This window comes from Culex pipiens, chromosome 3, assembly GCF_016801865.2.
Source record: "Culex pipiens pallens isolate TS chromosome 3, TS_CPP_V2, whole genome shotgun sequence".
NCBI classification, from domain to species: domain Eukaryota; kingdom Metazoa; phylum Arthropoda; class Insecta; order Diptera; family Culicidae; genus Culex; species Culex pipiens.
In genome coordinates this window covers 59,427,230-59,448,873 of record NC_068939.1, presented here as the reverse complement: position 1 = coordinate 59,448,873, position 21,644 = coordinate 59,427,230, and the positions used below count along the sequence as shown (strand labels likewise).

The 21,644-nt window shown below is 37.5% G+C and overlaps 1 protein-coding gene across 3 annotated transcripts in view; it reads right to left on the bottom strand.

Annotated features, from left to right (window-relative positions):
- LOC120417605 (sodium/potassium-transporting ATPase subunit beta-1-interacting protein) overlaps positions 1–19,507 on the bottom strand; it is an 84,350-nt gene extending 64,843 nt beyond the window's left edge. The window contains exon 1 of one of the 3 annotated variants that reach the window (XM_039579712.2): positions 17,784–19,507. In XM_039579712.2, the coding sequence (XP_039435646.1) occupies positions 17,784–17,837 (54 nt within the window). In that variant the 5' untranslated portion in view covers positions 17,838–19,507. The remainder of the gene's footprint in view (positions 1–17,783) is intronic. The other 2 variants (XM_039579711.2, XM_039579713.2) reach the window with 2 other exon arrangements.
- Between the last annotated feature and the right edge of the window lie 2,137 nt (positions 19,508–21,644).

Genomic DNA, 21,644 nt, shown 5'->3' with positions numbered 1-21,644 from the left:
TACACTACTGTCACAAATTTGAAACGTACCAATGAGTTCACGAGAATCGATTTTCCCCTAAGATTTACGTCTTTTTACGATATATGCCCACAATTTTAAAATAAGTAAGCATACTAAAAGTACTCCATTTGATTAAAAATTCAAAAATAGACGTGAACAATGTATTTTTTTAAGCTTAATCTTTTCGCTGACTTCATAACGCCTTAGCATTTAAGGAAATTTCTCCCCATCCACGTGCTCGAATTTTCATTCACCAACCTCAGCTCAATAATTCTTTTCATTATCGCAACGACAAAAACCACAACACACTGTCAAGGTAGCGCGCTAATAAGCGTGATGTAAGTGCAAATTGGGCTCGCTTGACAAAGTGCGGTGTTCCCAGTACATGATCCGATGTTTAAATGGGCGCAAAAAGGGCTTTTACACGGGGCAAACATTACTTTGGCGGCGGCCCCACAACACACGTGCTTAATGATTTGGTCGGCTGGGTGTATTATGGGCAGGTGCCGGCATGGGAAATGTACCACATTCAGTGGATGGTCGTGTACTATCAACGCACACACCCACAAAAGCCTGCACTATACCATTGAACCGTGTGCAATTGTGTGAAATATATGAATGATATAATCGTTAGCCATGCCGTCGTCGTCGGTGGCGGCGACGTCGTTTGCCGGCACGATGCTCTGCGACGCGACATTGCGACTCATACATGAAAATTAAGTAAAAAAAAAATAACGTTTATAAATGTGCCGACGACGGCAAAGTCGCGGTTGAATCAAGTGCAAACACACACTCACACATTCAGATGACGGGTGCAGTATAATGCGCTGAAAAGAGAAAGAAAAGGGGAAAAGCGCGACAGACAGGGAAAGAAAGAAAATAGAATGCATTCTGTTTCAATAATATACGAGCATACGCGGGCACACTTAACACCCTCGGGCTGGAGAAACTTTGCAATTTGCGCACTCAAAAAAACACTTAACGCTGAGTCACACACAATAACCAGAGCGGTGTACTTAAATTGAGCGCAAAGTTTGTTTTTAGGGAGCACTTGGAGGGATTGAATGTGCTATTAATCAATTCTACAGGTTTACTGTGTCAAGTTTTAGTGTCAAAAAACAGATATTTTTAACGTCATCAAAATCCTGCAGAGTTATTGAATTTCAAATTCAATGATCAGCTCTTGATCGTTTGGATGACATTCCGAACACTAGACGTTAATAATTTTAAAAAGGTCATCAAATCATTTTTTATAACAAAAAAAAATCAAACAGCATGAAAAAAAAATAACACAATTCGACATGGAGCGTATACAAGGAGCCTAAATCTATCATACCTTGAATAAACTAAAGCGTTTACTGGCGTCAATTCGTCAATCAAATGTCGAACTATGTAATCATTGAAGCATGTAGAGTTGGCTTAATAAACGAATGCCAACATATCTTTAATCTGAATCACGGTTCTTTAAATTTAATTTGATTAAATAAACATACATAAGTGAAATTTATTATGTACTTTGAGTCGGAATGCAAAGTAATACAATAAAATAATATTTCGATTTCATTATAGGAAACAGCTTGTAGTTCCATCGAGCACCTAATGTTAGCATATCAGCACATTCGCATTCAATTACAGTTTCTAAAAGTAGTTTTTCAACTAAACCCGAGTAACTTAGTAGCAAGTGAGTAAGCAATTTCCCATCAATTCCCTCAGGCTGCATAAAACTTCAAAAAATTTAAACCAGAGATGATAAATTTAAATTATGGGAAGAGTTGATTAAAAATTTAAAAGGAAAAAACACCGAATTAATTCATCTTATTTGCACAGACAAACAGACGGGACACTCGAGTGCCGGACCATCGTCCTTCAAAAACGGTTATTTCAAATGCAATTTTGTTTCGGCATCCACTCACCCGGCGCTGATGGCGCTGCTGTCGTGACAGCTCACCCGTCTTTTCTCAGTGTGTGTGATGCGTGTTTTTGTTATGAAGTTGAGCGTGAGCACGTGCGAGACAGCAAATGAGAACACAAAAATTTATGGAATTTAGGAAATCTAACGGTGAAGCACAATCCAGGCTTTGCAGGAAAAGGTTGGGGCAGCCTTGGCCATAGCCTCTTGCCCCAATTTTAACCCGGTAGGCCTGTTCAACTGCCTGCCGATGTCGAGGCTGCTGCTGAGGCACCCGCTACTGCGGAGGAGTCATCTCATTCGGAGCAACCTGCTTATCCTTCGTGGACTGCTGCTCAGATTGCTGCTGTTGGTCGTCCTTTTGGCCTTTTGGCGATGTTGCGCCACTCAATCTTTTTTCCACAGTTCAGTTTCTGTGGTTCTGTTTCGATATAAATTTAACGGCAGCATTTTTTGGAACCTTTGCCTTGCTTTTGTTGTTTGGCGCAACTTAACTGCGCCGTGGACACGTTTCCCGCGGATGTTTCCAAACCTGGGGTAGGAGGAATCTTCGACAGAACTTGGAAGCAACGGGGAGGACCAGTGGTTTGATCTCTATCGTTGCGGTTGTAGTGCGTCGTTGCTGGTGCTGCCGCATGATTTGGCGGAACTGATCCACCGTCATCTTCGACGTTGATTTTTATTTTTTGCATCTGGTACTGACGATCAGCATCAACAAAATTATGTCTGTTAGCTGTTGATGTTTACAATCGTTAAGGCTTGATTGTCTCACGCATACACTGACATGACACATGACAGTAATGGATTTGTATTGGTATGTTTGGGCTGCGCTTCGGCATCAGCTCACCAGGCAGCGCTGGCGTCGCCGTGATTTGATGGGGTTGATTAAGGACGATGGATTTCAAAAATAATTTGTATGGAGAGTCACGTCTGTTTGTCTGTGTTATTTGCTTATGGTTGAAAGCTGCAAGGAAAGGAATAAAAACCTTGACTGAAATTTTATTAGGAATGTATCTTATAATGAAAAACAACACAATACATACATAAATATAAACACCTTAATATTTTTAAACTGAATGTAATCTAGATAGAAAAAAAACGGAATAATCCAAAATTTAGTTTTATTTTATACAGTCCAAACTCGATTATCCGAAGCCTCGATTATCCGATGTTTCGATTATCCGAAGTTCGAGTTCTGCGACCCCATTTAAGTCAAATTTGAATGGTTGATTGCCTATAAAACTAAAAAATGTATTTTTTCAATATTTCATCACCGTCATTTTGACCGCCATCTTGGATTTAAAAATTCTAAATCACTTTAGAGTTTTTAGGGGTCATACTAAAGCTCAACAATCAAAAATTAGAAAACAAAAAAAAATCCCATTTTCGATTATCCTAAGTTTCGATTATCCGAAGTTAAATATTGCCATGGCCTTCGGAGAATCGAGTCTGGACTATATTTCTTTTTCACCCGGTTGTGGTATTTAAGTTTTGAAGCGTTCTAAAAAAAAATGTTTTTCTAAGTAGGTACATACAAGAAAATTTTAGTGTTATTTCAAGTTTTCGTTTCTCTTTTTTTTTCTTAAAAAAAATCAATTAAAAATTTCATAGAAAAAACTTGAACAATCGATAGTAAATTATTCAGAATACAACTGAATTTGTTTCGATTTCTAATCAAAAGGAGATCTTCAAGGTTTTATTATTTTAGAGACCACAGATTGGAAAAAAGTTAATTCAGTGAAATGAATTCTGAGATATTTTCGAAATCTGTTGTCAGAAGCATGAATGCAATTTAACCTTAAGTATTTTGCTGACAGTAAGAAGACGCTGACACGAATTTTTGAGATCCATTCACTGAACCGCAAAACCGTGACATAAAAAAACCCGGTGCAGTCGTGAGTGCCCTAGCTCATTGAGCAGCTGCAATTCGAGGCAGTAGTCGACCAACGCTCATTCGACGTTGCACGCACACACATAAAGAAACAAGTTTTTACACAAAAAGTTCGTATTTTTGCGTGGAATGTAATTTTGAATATAAGTTATGGTTGTTTTAAGTGTTTTGCACAGCCTACAACCATTCAATTGTTTGAAATAGTGTTTAAAGAGGATTTTACGAGTCAGTCATATGACACGAATTGAGTGAGTGTAGCTCATTTTTTCACGTCTCACATTCTCCAGCAGCCGACCGGCACAAGTCAGACGGCAGTGGTTGAATAGACACAGTAGGCTTGCAGTCACATGCTAGCAGTGAACAGACATTTTGGTTTGCTTCATGTGTACGCTAGGTTGGAAACTTTTTGCAGGCCTGCTTCTTACTTTCACACTTTGAAAACTTGACCTCTAATTGGATGCATTATACTTAAATTTGTATTAAAGAAAAAACAAAACCACAAAATTAACCCCTCTACAACCCAACCCCGCCTCTAGACGGGCTTCGAACTAAAAATCACCAACAATATTTTTTTCAACCAATTTCCGATCTTTAAAAATCATTGGAAAGAAGAACTCTTAAAATTTAAGAAAATTTTAGGGTTGGAAGTTTGACTTGTTTTATGTGACTTAGCCGATGTTTTAAAAAATGTCATTTTTTCTGGGGTGCAAAAAACTAAATAGACAAAAGGTAATGATAGGAGGTGGTAGTATTAGCCACATACTATCAGAAACAAACATAAACTAAACAAGATAAATGCAAATATAAATACTAAAAATGAAACAAGAAAAACAAAAAACAAGAGAAGTAATGTTTTTCGTTGAACAAAAGCTGCTCAAAACAACCTCCTAACTCTCTTAAAATTGAGTAATAATTATCAAAATTACGATACAACAGTCAAACAAACACATTTAATTAATATTTTTCAATGCAAACACTGCAGATTTGTATCCATCACAAATGTTCAACGTACGACATTCAACTGCCTCCTACAAAGTGTCAAAACCAAGATGGTTACACAAATTCCTGGCCGACATCCCCCCCTCACCTTCGACACACTGCGGCCGGTAGGTTGACTGATGTTTCCTACATTGATGACGGTCAGGCTCCCATGAAGGCCAGTTTCCGGCCACAGCCGTGGTTGGTTGGTTGGGAGGAAGTGAGGGGCATCATAAACAATTTTTTGCGCCACATTCCATGACTCTACCTCTCCTCACCATATTCGCACGAAGCTCGAAAAGAAGAGACTTTTTCTGAGAACGAGTCAGGATTGACTTGATTTTACGGATGTTTCGGCAGACTGCAACTCTTTGTGGTGATTTTTTTAAGCAAATTATAATTTGCAAAATTGTTGAGAAAATAATTTTTTTTTTGAAAAAAAAAGTTTACACACACAGCAAAAAATAATGTAAATTTGGAAGCTGTAATTTTGGAAGGATGAATATTACCTCTTTTATCATGTAATTTTACCTCAATTTAGACTGAAAAAGTGACATTACACCAGAAAAGTGGTAAAATTACACATTTTTAGAGGTAAAATTACACCTTTTTTCTGGCATAAAAGATGTACCCCTTCCCAGATGTAATATTACCATGATTTTTTTTTTCTGTGCACTTGTTAATCAAACAAAACTATTTTTCCTGGAGAAGTTTCTTACAAGATATGTACTACCTCGATTATTTGAATTAAAAAGTGTTAAAAGAGCCAAAAACAATTAAGAAATAGCACTGCAAGGAGTCTCAACTGGACAACCGATCAGCCTTATTTTACCAAGTTCTCACCATTCTTCTGGTCAAAACTATTTCAGGGATCTCAAGAGCGAGCCCCATTTCGCAGTGCGGTCTCTCTACACACTGTGAACAAGTAGGTAAGAGCAGCTATAAAAAAGGCCCAAGTAGAGGAATGTTTATGAAAGTCACTCCGACGATGAAGTCAGCAGCTCACTTGATCAGCAGCTACGAATGGGGAGGAAGGTAGAAAAAAGGAAAATATGGTTGGGAAAACTTGAGACAGAATGAAAAAAAAAATAAAACAAAGATCCAACCAAGAACCTGGAGTCAGTGAGGGAGAGCAAAAATGCTAATAAGGAAGCATAAATAAAAAGGCAAGCGAAACAGTTGATAGAAACATAACCTCTCGGAGAGAGAGACCCGAGCTGAGAGGCCTTTTCTGAGTTGTGCCAGAAGTTCAGAAGAAAACAACCGATTCAGGAAAGCAACAAAGAGACAAGAAGGCTTCGGCGAGACAGGATGTAAATAAATATCTTTTTCTTTGTTTTCTTACTACGAGAGCGCTTCTAATTTAATGCAGAAAATTCATTCAATCGAGAAAAAATCTTGACAATGTCGGATTTCTTATAATGAAAATTGCGACATTGCGGATCATCGTGGAACCTGCAAAAGACTGTCAACGACCCGAGAATGTTTTGTTAGCAAAACATCTTTTCAATCAGTCAATTGCAATCCTCATTAAAAAAATTCAAAAACTACATATTTGAGGAAATTAACGAGTTTACCTCTCAAATGCTAAATAAGGAAGTTAGAAACAACTCAAACAACACTTTCATACTTTCGAAACTTTCGAAAAAATCGTTCAAGTATTTTGCTGAGAGATTATTGTAAAAGTAACTTTTTACTATAGATTTTCAAAACTTATATATTTCTAAAGATTTCCATACAAAGTTGAAACTCAAACTCCAAGTCCGTGAGCAATATGGTCTCGATTAAGATCGAGAGAATGATGGCACATCGAGAGAGCACAATGCTCTCGAGTTGTTGATTAACGTACGCCAATTGATTAATTCAGTAAGTTGCAACCGATTTTAATCTTCTCTGGTCGCTTTGGGTTTACCAGTGTTTCCTGCCAGGGTTACCAGATTTCAAACTTGTTGACTCATCAGTCATCAGTATTATCGTTGATGTTTATTTTTACGCTTAAGTGAATCGAATAATGCTTCTATACAACTCTCTCGGTCAAGTCTGTCAATGATTCATCGTACCTCCTAAACATGACTGTACCTGTCCAAACAAGCTCCCATGCATTCGTATGATCCAATATCTTGGATGCCAGGTGTGTCCAGTCGTTCGCCCTTCTGCGAATGCTTTTACAGTTCGCGCAAAGTGACGCGTGGCTGCTCGCCTTGAGTCATACCTGATGCTGCCACAATCATCCTTTTTTTGCTGCTCCACCATATCCCAAGACGAGTTAAACGATTTTTCTGAGCTGATCAAACACGAAGAACAAGAAGTCAGGCGGCGGCAGGCCAGCGGCCTTTGCTCTTCGAAGCCAATTTGCCGAAAGCATTTCCGGTACAGGTCGCGAAACCGGTTCGAACGCGTCGAAGAAAACCAGAATGGATTTGCCGATAATTATCGGACGAGAAAAAGGAACGAACGCGCCCTTCTTGGTCTTGGCTATGGACTCAGAGTTGGACCTTTGGTAAGGTAGTAAAAGTGGACTCAAAGAATTGCACAGATTATTCAAAACAGCTCATTCTTAGATTTTGAAGAGCAGCGAAAAAAATCTATTAAATTCCTAATCACGTTCAAAATTGAACAAAGATTCCTGGAAACTGATTTTAGCTTGAATCGTGGACTTTCACCAGCAAATTTCTCGTGCGGTTGGCTCTAACCGTAAACATTCCCAGAGGGCGCGTTTGATCCAGATCACGAGACGTCATGTGCCAAGAAACGGCTCCATGCCCAAGGCTCATCCAGACCGTGGTGAAAGCGTGATCTTTGACTGGTTCAGTGCACGCCTCGACCCCTTTTGCGTTCTGGGGAGCCATAAAATCCGCGACTCCACCGTATCGTAACATCTACCGCTTTGCGGATTCGTTTGGAGGTCATACACAAATTACGTTTCGTTACGGGCGTTACGGGCAACTGAATGCAATGGTGACGTAGCTCATGAACATCCCACTGTTCAATCTTAAGCCAAATCGTTCAGCAGGCAAGAGTCGCCCAATGCTCATTGGCCTGTAACGATAACAAAAAAGCGCTTCTCCTTCCTTCTTTCGCTGCACAAATCGGTTTCAATGGTTGAACATTTATGCGTGTGAAAAGCAAAAGTTTACAGCGCTTCTTTTCCGGCTTCGGCGGATGAGCCTTCTGTTTCCAGAGTGTTGCTATTGCGAAAGCATTTCTCATTAGCGACGAAAGTGTATTAACCGGTTCAGTTTGAATTCCAGCGTGTCAACAAACGGGGTCCCGCTCACAGGATGTACTATTTTAGTCTCTGGTGACTTGAACTGGGACTGCTGGTGCTGCGCCGCCGCCGTCTGGATTCTTTCCACTTTCCTCGACGGCGACATGGTTTTTTGCCAGATACGACGGTCACGACGTCGTGCTGATTCGTTCAACGAGTCGCAGTGGTTTTCAAAATAAAATCACAGTAAAAAAAATTGTGTGAATTTGGAAAGTGTAATTTTGGAACGTCTTATATGATGTATTTTTACCTCAATTTAGACTGAAAAAGCGACAATACACCAAAAAAGTGGTAAAATTACACATTTTAAGATGTACAATCACACATTTTTTCTGACCTAAAAGATGTACCGCTTCCCAGATGTACTATTACCATACAGTTGATTGTTTGAACAGTTTTATGTTTTTCTTGTTTACTGTCAGTTGTTGTTGCTGCTGGAAATTAAAACAAAATATTTTACATCACCATTTTGTCCAAATCATTTTCCATACAAATCTTGCAGCTGTTCATACAAAAATGGAATTTTGTAGATTCAAAACTCGGTCTCCTTTGAAGGAATTTCTTTCTTCAGCAAAGTTGTAGGTATGAATGAAGATTACAACGAAAAAAATTACACACGGAAACGCTAATTTTAATACCAGTTTTTTTTTTTTGGTTTTAGGGAGCGAAAATGTGTTTTTTTCCACAAAATGTTAGAATAAGCAAAAAGTCTTTGACCAAACTGTTTTTTTATTAGTTGTTTAGAAATATGGCCATGCAAAAATAACAAAATAGGAAAAAATGATTTCTTTGTGTTCTCGTGAACCGATTTTCAATTTAAAAAAATAGTTTTTTTATATATTGGTACGTCTTTTTTTATAAGTCCTAAATCTAGTACCACAGATTTTTTATTCCAGAGATATTGGATTAGAAAATTAAGGTTTTTTGCGAGGCTTTGGAGGTGCCTGGTCCGATGGGGATGAAAATCGAGATTTCTGTTCAAAATTTAAGCACGACCAGAAAAAAAAATGATTTCGAGTGATGCGTACGTTTGAGGTACAATGACCCACCTACAAATTAGCCGATGACACCAAATCGATCAAAAATTCCTTCAAAAGATACATTTTTTTTTATTTATACAAACCAATTTCGTAAGGACAGCTGCCAAATTTGTCGACAAACATTGCAATTTTACGGACCACCCTAACACGGCGGAGGTCATCCTAATGGCCAAACAAAAAAATACTGGTCTAATTATTTTGACCAAGGAACCCCTAGAAATTTGTTTAAGCCGGATCGGAGAACTTTCTTTTTCGAATTCATGCAGTTTTCGTGGGGAACTGCTGTATAAATGTTAACATGCAAAAAATGGTTTATTATTGTCATTTTTTGTATTTTTTTAAAGTAGAATAAAAATAAATAAGATGTTGAACAAAAAGATAACAAGAGAAGTCAATCAAAATAAGCAAATGCCAAGTTGGAAATCGAATAAAACTATAATACAAACTATAAATTGAAAATAAATTCCATTAATCACCAAAATCCTTACACCAGTGCCTGAACAGATTCAAGTCTTTTGTGTCAGAAACAAGGATGGTACAGATGCAACAGTAGCATCACAAGTCACAGCTCGAACGGATTGCATCTGTTGCATCGGCAGTACAACCCCCCCCCCCCCCCCTTCTGTAAGAGCCTGGGTACGCTACTGATCTGTTGTATAACAACTTTTCAAAAAAGTAGCAAGAGTCAAGTGTAGTGTTGTTGTTATAACGTTGCGGTCTAGAGTTTTTCAAAAGCTCTCGTCTGTGAAAAAACAATTGTGGTGACGCGGCGAGACTATATCCGCGGAACATGACAAGTTTTTCGTAGGGTGATCTTTGGGCTTTTGAAAGAACGTTTTGCATTTAAAAAAGATGTTTGACTTTTCAATGGAATCTAAAATTTAATTTAAAAATCTTGTATTTGTTATCCAAAATTTGATCATTTTAAGTACGAATCACCCTAATTTACAGCAGCCGTGATGACTCCGGCGGTCTAGCCGCAGGAGATGATGAAGATCAAACGGAAATGAAAGCACACCGAGTAGAATTGTCAACCGGTTGTGGAAAGTGTCGCGAGCGCGCATAGGACAGACCAACCAACTGAGAGTGCACTTTGGTACTTGCACTTGTACCTCAACACTACAGTTTGTATGTGCCTTCGGGCGACAATTGTACTGCGCGATGCAGAACTTTTGATTGCGGAAGCGCTGAAAAGCGGATAACAGTTTTTTGTTCTTTGACTTTTACACAATAACATAACTGTTTGAATGGGTTTAAAACTTGCTGAAACGTGCTTCAAGTTTTATTTTTAAAAATATGCGCTTAAATACTAAAACTATGATTGGAATTTACATTTGCCAACAAAAACAAGTCAAAAGAGCCGTGCTCTGTCAAATCATTTCCGAACATTCCTAAACAATACAGACTTCTGTACCATTCAACCCCCTTGTCATACTCCATACAAAGCCGACGCGAGCTTCCAGTGTTCAGTGTTAATACGTTCATTCAAGATTAGCAGCCAAAGATAATGATGGACGAGATTTATGCTGCGTCAGAGCATCCGTTATCTTTTGCGCCAACCATTATTGTGTGTATCGACTGCTCCCCCCATTAATGGTCCCACTAAGTCTACAGAGAAGAAAGTATCCACTGACTTTATTATGACGGAGACTTTCTCCGAAGGGAAAGAAAATATATCTAACGTCATTAGAACCGAACTCAGATCGATAGGCTCGTAAACCGCCCACGCTGGAGTACGGGGTGATAAATTTTTGATTCAATTACTTCGCCGAAGCGTCACGTTACATCATCGTCAGGACACCGAAAGGTTCTCAAGGCCAGCCACAGTTGATATCGATACACGTGTTTGGCACGTCATTTACGGGTTTCGATTTTTTTTGTAGTTTCAACGTGTACGTCACAAAAAAATCGAATTCCATTGCCGTGCAACGCGACGAGCATGCAAATCAGCGTCACCCAGCAAAGGATATTTCCGAAACTGAACCGAGCTCGCTCATGCAATTATAGGGTAAAGTTGGATGAATTTGACATTATTGAATTTATGCAAGGCTTGAATTATGTCAAACATGGGGATAGCGAAAATATTACATTCCCAATTTAATTAAAAGAATTTTCAAAAAAAGTGGAATTAAATCAGTTACCCTTAATTATGAATATCGATCAGCTTTCACGAGCTTTTCATCAACAGAAAAACAGTTCAAGCGTATGCTTCCACTTGTCGTCATCATTTTCAGGTTTGAATGAAAGTTCTTTTGCGGGAAATTCTCTGCCAACAGTACAGTGATGGCTCAATTTTGGAGAAGGTTGTTCATATTTTATTTTCTCTCAGCCTAAAAAAAGGTGAAAATTAATGATTCATCTCTTTTGCAAACTTAGTGTAAACTAGTGTAAAAACATTTTTTTTCATAAACGTTGATAAAATTTAACTCTAATTGTATTGGTTCACATACGGCACACATGTATGTATTCGCAGACAGTTTATTTGAACGCTTTTTCATGCTCGTGACAGTTGATCGCCAGTGGGTAAAATCTGATTTAAGTGATTGTTTTGTTAATTTATGCTAATTGGACGGTCAATCAAGGGGGAGTTTTGGGAAACTGATGCAGCCGACAAGGTACGGTTTATGATGATGATACTACCGAAACATGAAAATTTAATCAATTTAAGTCCGTATAGCTTAGCAAGAATATCAAATACATGAGTGAGCGTATCACAAATGAATGTTATTCATCATTTCCTGTAACTGCTTCCCCATCATCATAATCGATATGATATTCCCCGCAGCGGGCTAATCTATTTCGTAACTCCATGAGATAAGATAGAACCAGCTGGATTAGCCGGTTAAGAAATATGTTTCATTCACACAAACGTTTCCAGGCAAAACCTTTTTACTGATGAAATCCATTAAATTCATGTCTGTCAACAAAAATTCAAATTCAGAGCAAATTAAATATACACGAGTATTCAACATGTCTCCCCCTCCCATTCATCTAACCCTAAAAGCGCCAAAAAGAAAATTCTCTAACCGCACACAAAAAGCCTAATCAAAATGGACTTATTTATTTTTGAAAAGGATCAATTGCCCCCGAGCTGAATTCCTCGTCCCGGTTGTTCCATCTGTCGGTGTTTTGCGAGCATTTGTGGTGTCGTCGAGCAAAAAAAAAAGGAAGGGTGAATAAAAAAAAGCTTCCTTTCGCAAGCCCTCTAGTCACTTCCATGAATTCGGCCAAGTGGAAATGATGAACCTGTGGCGGCCCCCCTCTTCCGCAGTATGTACACTTTGTTCACACACATTTAGAGCAGAGAACATTCTGGAGAGTATGCCGGAGGGTGACGGAAGACGACGATGACCCCGGGGACCACCAGGGCGGGTAGCTTTCAAAAGTGATGTTTGACAGTTGGTTCCGTTTGAACCCTTCGGAAAGAGGGAGTTTGGAGAGGCTTCTGGAGTTTGTGACAGTGTGTAAAAGAGTTTATGAAACATTTTTCTATATTTTTTGGTAGAATTTTGGAAGTTAACAAATGCTAAATTTAAATAAAGCAACGCAATATTTAAAAACTTATTGTGTATTACGTGAACTGATTCACAACGATTACCAAATAAAACTTATAGAAGGAATATCTCCATGTAACATTAAGGTCATGTCGCATAGTATCACCGGTCACACGGCATGTTCCCCTGGGATGGCACGTGGGACACCAGCCCGCGTCCACATTGACAGGATCCTTCAGCGAAGAGGGGGGCTCAATTGAGGCGACAATCGGCGCTTCCTGGAAACGACAGCCTGTGACACAAGAGCACTCTGGAGTGGAGTTCAAGTGGATTTCTGTTTGTCCCACACATCCAACAAGGCCCATTCCGCAGTGGAAACGTGTCGGAGCGTTCTTCAGGCGATAATAATAACGATGATTGGTTTTGGGTTGACGAATCGAATTGACAGGGAGAGTAAAAAAAGGTAAAACCTCTTGAACACCCCCAAACGATGCCATTGAAGCGTGGAACAGGTCTCAACAGGGAAGTGCTCCCTTGGTGTGTTCTTATCAGTGCTCGATTTGTTCGTACACAAAAGTTGGTAACATCGTCAAAAAGGGGGTTCAACTTGTTATCAACGGGGTTGGCACCTGTCTGTTTCACTCCCTTCCCCAGCATTAACCTGAATTCATCAGGTAGAACAGTGGTTCTCAACCTTTTTCATTGCATTCCCCTCTAGGCTTATTTGAAAGACCTTCATTCCCCCCTCCTTCATTTTTAACTATTTTTTTGTTAAAATTGAATAAATAACATAATTTTGTATTGAATAATTTATAATAAAAGATTGATATTTCAAAATCATGAGTAAACGAATCATACAAAAAATTTGAATTTGTAATTGCGAAATAAACTGAACTACTTTTGTTCTTTTCAATTTGTTTGATTTAATCAAAAATAATTGAAAAAGTTTTGTTTAAAAAAATACAGATATAGGGATTTAAAAAAAAAGCTGAACGAAAAAAAGAAATTAATTCTTATATCTTTAGGAATAAAAAAAGTCTTTGTTAATGATAGAAAGAGCACAACAACAAAAAACATATAAAAATTTAAAATTTGTTTGATTTAATCAAACATAATTGAAAAAGTTTTGTTTTAAGAAAAAAAACATAGGGATTTAAAAAAAGCTAAACGCAAAAATGTTATGATAGAAAGAGCACAACAACAAAAAACATATAAAAATGTATTTTAAGCCTGACAAAATTCAGTGGTACATAAATTATTGTGAAGATATAATATTTTTAATTTTTATTTTCCATTGAAGAACTGTTTAACGACAAAAATTTAAACTTTCAGTTTTATTATTACAAGAAATTTTGTTTTATTATTCAGCATAAACCTCACCAAAATGCTAAAAGAAAATCAAATCAAACAGTCACAAACAATATTTCCAATGTATTTTAAAGAGCAGCTGAGATTGAAACGACAGCAAAAACACAAATTAATGAAAATGATCATGATGGACAAACTGCAAAAATAATCCAGATTTTTAAATAAATCTATTTCAAATATTTTAAGAACTGATCAAAATTTTCTGATTCATATGAAAACATAAGGATTACTAAGAAAGTATCAGAAAATGATTAAATTTTTGAAAACACATTAAAGACATTAAATTTTTTTGTTTGCATCCTCATTCCCCCCCAAGAATGCCCAAATTCCCCCCCAGGGGGGAATTCCTCACCGGTTGAGAAACACTGAGGTAGAACCACTCGAGCGAACTCATTGACAAGCGTGGGCGTTTGGTGTTTGTCGGTAAAAGGAGACTTGCCCGCAAAGCCCCTCGCTCGGAGCAGTGACGCTGGGCGCCAGTCACAACAAACCGTTTCGTAACGTGGACAACTTTTTTTGTTGCTTCTGAAGAGTGCGTAGGACGCAGAATTTGCATACATGATGGTGGTGGTGGAACCGAACCGGAATACTGGGCACAGCCAGAACGTGTCCATTTTTGTCGTAAATTTTATGTTTGTGCTTTGAATGAATGAGCACCTTGGGATTGACCTTCGGACATGATTGCTGTTGACACATTCGTCGGTCGTCCATATTGTATACGGAACAAACTCCAAACAGAGATGAAAGGTTTGCTATAAGTCATTCTTTCAGATGAATAATAAATGGCTTTCTGTTTGATCCGGAACTGCGATTCTGGAAAGAGAGAACTAAACAAAAATAACTTACGTCCTACGTAAATACACAGCCGAAAAATGTAAATCGTAACAGCATGCATTATTGAAATGAGCAATGGGACCGTGCACAAACAACGTGGTAAAAAAATAGAAATTTCGGAAACATTGAGGACTTTGTTTCAAAGGTTTTCAATATCTGGTCCGAGTAAAAATGATTTTTTAAATTACTTCTTGAGAATTTCCAAAACTGCATATTTCTTAGACTGATCTGTAATGACTTTACGAAAGATTTTCTTAATATATGGGTCATTCTACCTCAAACGTACACAGCACTCGAAATCAACATTTGATGATCAAGCTCAAATTTAGTGGGGATGTTGATACCATCAAAACAAGCAATAATCTCGATCTAAATCGGACCCCTCCTTTTTTAACTCTAACCCAAAGTTTCGAACTTTTGCAAACAAAAATGTTTAAAAAAACCTAAATTTTCCAATTGCAATATCTATAGAACAACAAGCCGTTGAAAGTCAAGACGCATTTTATAGAAAATCGATTTGTTTAGTCCATTTACAATTAAGAATTGTTTTCAGTGTATGTTGAGCAAATTAGGACTTGTTGCTTCGTTTTCACATTGAGCACATATATTTATTTAAGTTTTGACCTAACCATCGTGTTCCTGAGAAAATGTTACACTGGTTCTCCTTCTTTTTTTCGAAAAAGGGATCCAAAGTGATCAAATTCCAAAGATTTTGGAGAAAGTTAGCTAAAAGTGGCTATAACTGGAAAACGTTGCACTTTATCAAAATTTCACCGAATGCAAATTCAATTTAACATTGAAAAATGTAGTCAAAATTTTTTTGCGACTAATATTTCGCCCCAAAAAAGATTCAGCCGGATTAGAAAATACCAAAAAATCGAATGAGTATTGCTCATCTGCAACTGTTTCGAATTTATTTTTTTTTCTGTTTAAAATGTGGCTTGAAATTAAAAAACCTTACTTAATCCACCTTTAGGTGGTTGGTGCCTTCCTCACATTCATAAAGTGAATACACAATTTTATCAAAATATCTGAAATTCAACCTAAAAAAAGGGTATTAAAAACACTAAAGTACTTATAACTTTTGATAGGGTTGTCAGATTTTCAATCTTTTGGACTCTTTGGAAAGATCTCTTGATTACCTATTCAACGATAGGTCGCACAGTAGATCCGGACAAAGTTTTCATCAACATAACTGAGATCCGGCCTCTAAAAAGTGTTTAAATAACACCTAAGTGATTATAACTTTTGATAGGGTTGTTAGATCTTCAACGTTTTAGGCTCGTTGGAAAGGTCTATTAAATACCTTTCTAAAAATGTAGAGCATGACGGGTTTTCTAACAAAAACCATCCTTTTTACAATCTTCAAGTTAAGCTAAAATCGTTTTTTTTTAGCATTACTTTTGAAGTACTTTTCTAAACTTCATAATATTTACTAGGGTCTTGTGGGACCCCAAGACGGATCGAATGAGACCAATACGGTCTAAATCGGTACAGCCAGTCCGGAGATAATCGTGTGCACATTTTTCGGTGCACGGACTTACAGACATACACACGCACAGACATTTGTTCAGAATTTGATTCTGAGTCGAAAGGTATACGTAAGGCTACCAAATGTACGGATTTTTTCCTTACCATACAGATTTTCGACCCTCTCCGCGGATTTTTAACAGGCCGGAATTTTTGTACGGAATTTTCCGCATAATACGGATTTGTACGGAATTTTAACAACTTCTATAAAATTTAACTGCTTTTTTGATTTACCCAAACTTGATTGTCAATAGTTGTTCTTTTCAAATTCCTTACAAAACATATTTATCAAATAAAAGATCAAAAGGCTTTCAAAAGCTTGTGAAATCCTTGTGTTGTGCTTGAATTTATAGGACCTTTCCAATAAAAAACTCTAGAAATGTCTTCGTGAAAACACTGACAACGATATTATTCGTAAAAGCAAACTTGACATTTCATGAACTTTTAAACGTTTAACAAAAATATTTTGAATTCCCAGATTCCAAATTTATCTAAATAATTCCTTGTCAGTTTTTGTTATACCATGGTGTCATAACGGTAAAGTATACGGATTTTTGCTCAGCAAGAGTTGGTAGCCTTAGGTATACGTGAAGGTGGGTCTACGAGGTCGAATAAAGAAGTTCATTTTTCGAGTGATTTTATAGCCTTTCCTCATTAAGGTGAGGAAGGCGAAAAGAAAAAAAAAATATCACTAATTCTTCATATCGTCGCCATCGTGCTAACTTGTCGTACGTGCATTTTGGGTCAAATTGAGTTAAGAACGCCATTTTGTGCAGCCCAAAATGCCTCACCTTTTGACCTTCACAGATCCCCAAAATTCGATTTCAATCCAGAGATATTCAACAATAACCGAAAAAACTCCGTGCATTTTTGTCACTTTACATATGAAAGTAGTTTCAATCTTGTCGTGCTATCTTGTCACTCCATGAAAATTGATGTAAGTGCGACAAAAGGCCAAAGGGATTTCAGGCCAGGAAAATCAGGATGCGTTTGTCGCACGTACAAGCTAGACTACCGTAAACATTTGTAATTATAACTCGGGACTCCAGCAACCAACTTCAACCAAACTTTGGGACAATGCACAGAATGGTCAGCCAAACAAAACGTGTTTGTTATTGTTTACATTGCGTGCTCTCGTTTTTGTATATTCAAGGTCAAACATTAAAACGCGTTTTTCTCGGAACGTCAAAATGGCGGGTGCGACAAGATAGCACGACGACGTCGATATTTTGATGATTGCACAGCTAGTAGAAATTACGACACATCACGCATAGCACTTTAATTCACATTGACATCATAATGATGGTTTTGCTTTCATAGTGTGAATTAGTCATTCAAATGTTCATCATGACACCTTTAACACATTTCTGAGTTCATCAGCTTTCTATGAGTTTGTCGCTGGTTTGATTTCATTGATTATGTATTTTAAAATATACTAAAAATAACCAAAACACTAATCAATCACACTCACCAACTGCAGAAAGCATATTGACAACAAAAAATGTCGTCTCGAACAGGATCCCATGTCATAGTTGTTATTCCATCAGGGTGTCACCAATCAAAACTCTTCCTCCGCGGACCTCCTCCTTCTAATCTCTCGTGCGCCTCAGCTCCTTCACCTTGCACCTAAAGTAGCTCAGGATGATAGGCGCCGTCGTCGTCTTCTTCGTTTGCCTCGCGTATTTTTTTTTCTCTCGCTAATTTACACCCCTTTAACTTGCTCAGCCGTCATCGGTTAACATCTACACACAACACAGATCTTCAGACTTGCTGGTCGTCGCTGCGTACCAAGAAATAGAAACATTCACGCTCAATGACCTTTGTGTCGACGTCGTATTCTTGGCTGTTTACACACCGTCGCCGTGATTCACTCGCGAGATTTATGGTGCAACACTGAACAGCTTCTTCTACTTTGCCTTGATCGGCGTCGTTTTGGCAAGCCACTCTTGAGCACGCACAGGAAAAGTAGATCACCGAATTCTACACATTTCGCAGATCATCGCGGCATAGCCCCCCTCGTAACGCACACAGCCACACACAGAGTTGCACTTTTCTGAATCAACGGCTAACCTTCTCGTTGAGACTGACACACATCTCCTGCGGTGTTTCCGAGATGTGCACTTCTGCGCTGCTACGCTGAATCAGCGCGGCTTAGCCAAAGTTGTGGTAGTGTTGTTGTACCTTTCTTGCGGGTCCTACACCCGTTGACCACAACGACCAAACTCACACACTGAAGCAGGCACTACGGTTGGATTAATATTTTTTGTTATGTAAACGGGCTCAATTTAGGACACACTCGCGCGAAGTACTCCTCCGAAGTACATCAACAATAGCTGCTGGAGATCAGCGCGAGTTCCGAATCCGGAGCGCTACACAGAACCACGCGCCGCGTCTAGTTCAAATCGTTGCAAAAAGCACCGTTACCGACGACAACAGAAGAAACTGTGCGCCCGCTGATACGACAACGGCCTTAAACCGGACCAGACCAGAAGAAGAAGCCCAACAAAAATCGCGATTACACCACGAAGCAGGCTCTGCTGGCTGCAGCTCCACCAACGAGCACACACACTGCACGGCGTGTTTTCTAGAACAACCTTATCAGGAAAAAATAGTCATCGCTACTTTCAAATGTGTCTTATAGGAAATTTTCTCAGCTTTCCAATGCTTCTAAGAGCGAAATGTTTCATCGGGAAATTCCTGAGATATCTCTATTTTATTGTTTTTGGTTTTAAATTCCTTTATTATTTATTGGAAACTTTTAAATAACAGTCCAGGAAACTTGTCAAATGATATGTTTCATGTGTCTTTTACTCATCAAAATGTGCAGAATAAGACAAAAAAAAACTTTGTAGAAGGTTGCAAACCGCTAAACATTTTGCAAATCATGTTTTGTCTAAGTTTTTGAATATATGGGATTTATTCAGAAATTAAAATCATAAAACAGTGTAAAAATATATTTTGTACAAGAATTATTTGATAATTACATATTTTTTGTGTACAAATAACACGTGTCTACTCTGATTTAGCTTGTTCAACCGAAACTATGGCAGGTTTGTGATTGTTGATGGTGTTATTGAATTTTAATGAATAAATTTGATATTTTCTTAAGCAAACATTAACCTGGAACATAAATACAAATATGATTTGAAATCGAAAATATACTACATATTACTGTAGCAAGCTTCAAAAGTCATATTTTCATCAGTATAAAATAAAAATTAAATTTTATAAAATGTTTTCTGTTGAAAATGCACTTAAAGTAGCACTTAAACTCGAGTCTTCCAATTCAGAATGCTGAAAACACCGTCACAAACATTTTTTTTTGTTTGAACAAAAATTAAATAAAATTAAAAAAAAAACAAACAGAAACTTTCTTATCAAACTATTTGAAAAAAAAATCAAGAAATATATATATATATATATTTATAGATGAGATTGAAGATGAGAGTCTTATAAACTTCTAAAATATTGCTAATCATTTAATCATTTAATACAAAAAAACTAAAACAATCATTTCATACTAATGAAAAGTATTTCTCCTAAAGCTCGCAACAGTAATTTGCAGTTTAATTTCTAGTATTAAACATGTTTTGTATCCATGCAACTGTTTAGTGTTTGATTAAGGAAATATTATATTTATTCATAAAAATCTTGTAATACCCTATCAATCTCAAACCTGTAGAAATTTCGGTTGTATCAGCTAATTCCAAGCTGGATCAGAGCAGACCGGTGTTATTTTTACACATCAATTATGTAATAATCTATTTGTTCTTTTAAAAATAATATTTCAATGCGATTTTATTATTTTAATATTTGAATAAATCCCACATATCCAAAAATTCGGTTAAAACTTAATTTTCAAAATGTTTAGCGGTTTGCAACCTTCCACAAAGTTGTTTCTTGTCTTATTCTGCACATTTTGATGAGTAAAAGACACATGAAACACATAATTTGACACGTTTCCTGGACTGTTATTTAAAAGTGTCCAATTCATAATCAAGGATTTTAAAAGAAAAAACTTAAAATAGAGATATCTCAGAAATTTCCCGATGAAACATTTCGCTCTTAGAAGCATTGGAAAGCTGAGAAAATTTCCTATAAGACACATTTGAAAGTAGTGATGACTATTTTTTCCTGATAAGGTTGCCCAGAAAACACGCCGTGACTGGACAGCAAGCCTACTTTATCGAACAATCAACCGCAACGACGACGGTGCTCTAGGCCCTGCTCAACACACAACTCGACACACGTCCACCAGCACAGAACAAAGCGTTGAACAGTAGTACTGGCACAGGCTTAACCGTCGCCGAACGAACGTGGTGACGCGATGGGTCTAACAGAACAACGGAAGAACCGTCCCGGACGGTGAACGTAAACTAACTGAACGGCAGCAGCAGGGAAAGACCGTTTACTGAATGGAGCTTAAACCTGTGAGTATATTGGTTGGAGTGGAGTGTTGGACGTGGGAGAGAGAGTTCTTCTGAGTTATGCTTCACATTGTGTACGCTTATGTTGCGTTGGGGGTGTTCATGTTTTGTGCAATAAACAATTTGTATGGCAGCAGAATTTTGAAGTTTCCAAATCAAGAGGAAGAACTGATTGGAAAGGATAGGAAAGGATCTGTTACTCAATTATCCTTAACTCGGTTTAACTTTTAATGCAGTGCAAACTCGGTTATCCGAAGTTCGATTAATTTATTTAATTATTATTTTCCATTTTCTTACTTTTAACATGAAATTCAAATTCTGCGACCCCTTTGGGTCAAATATGAATGGTTGTTAGCTTAAAAATTACCAAATGCATTTTCTCAATATTTCATCATCACCATTTTGGCCGTCATCTTGGTTATAAAAATTCTAAATCATTCATGTTGTTTAGGGGGTATACTTGAGCTCGACAATCAAAATATTATTATGCAAGCCAGTCAAGCCACGGACAAAAAGTTCTTGCTGGCTGCTATCGCCCGCAAAAGTCGAAAATCCTCACGAATAGATTTTCAAGTTCTTGAAGGAATCTCCATTCATTTAGCTACAGAAGTAAATTTACTGAGAGTAAAAAAACAAGTGAGTTCAAATACAGTACTTGTTCGGTAACTGGGCTGAGAACGTAGCCCCGTCACCGAATGCTGCTCGCTAACTGGGCTGAACGAAAAATAACGAGAAGACCACCGATGCATAATATTTTCCTAATGAAATATAAAAATAAAAGTTACTCAAATTTATTTACAATGCTTAATTTTCATATTTCTTTAATTGTGATTTAAAATTAAATAAAAGTTTGAAAAAAGTTTTTTTTTCTTTTTTGAACAGGAATTTGGCATCCATTAACCCCT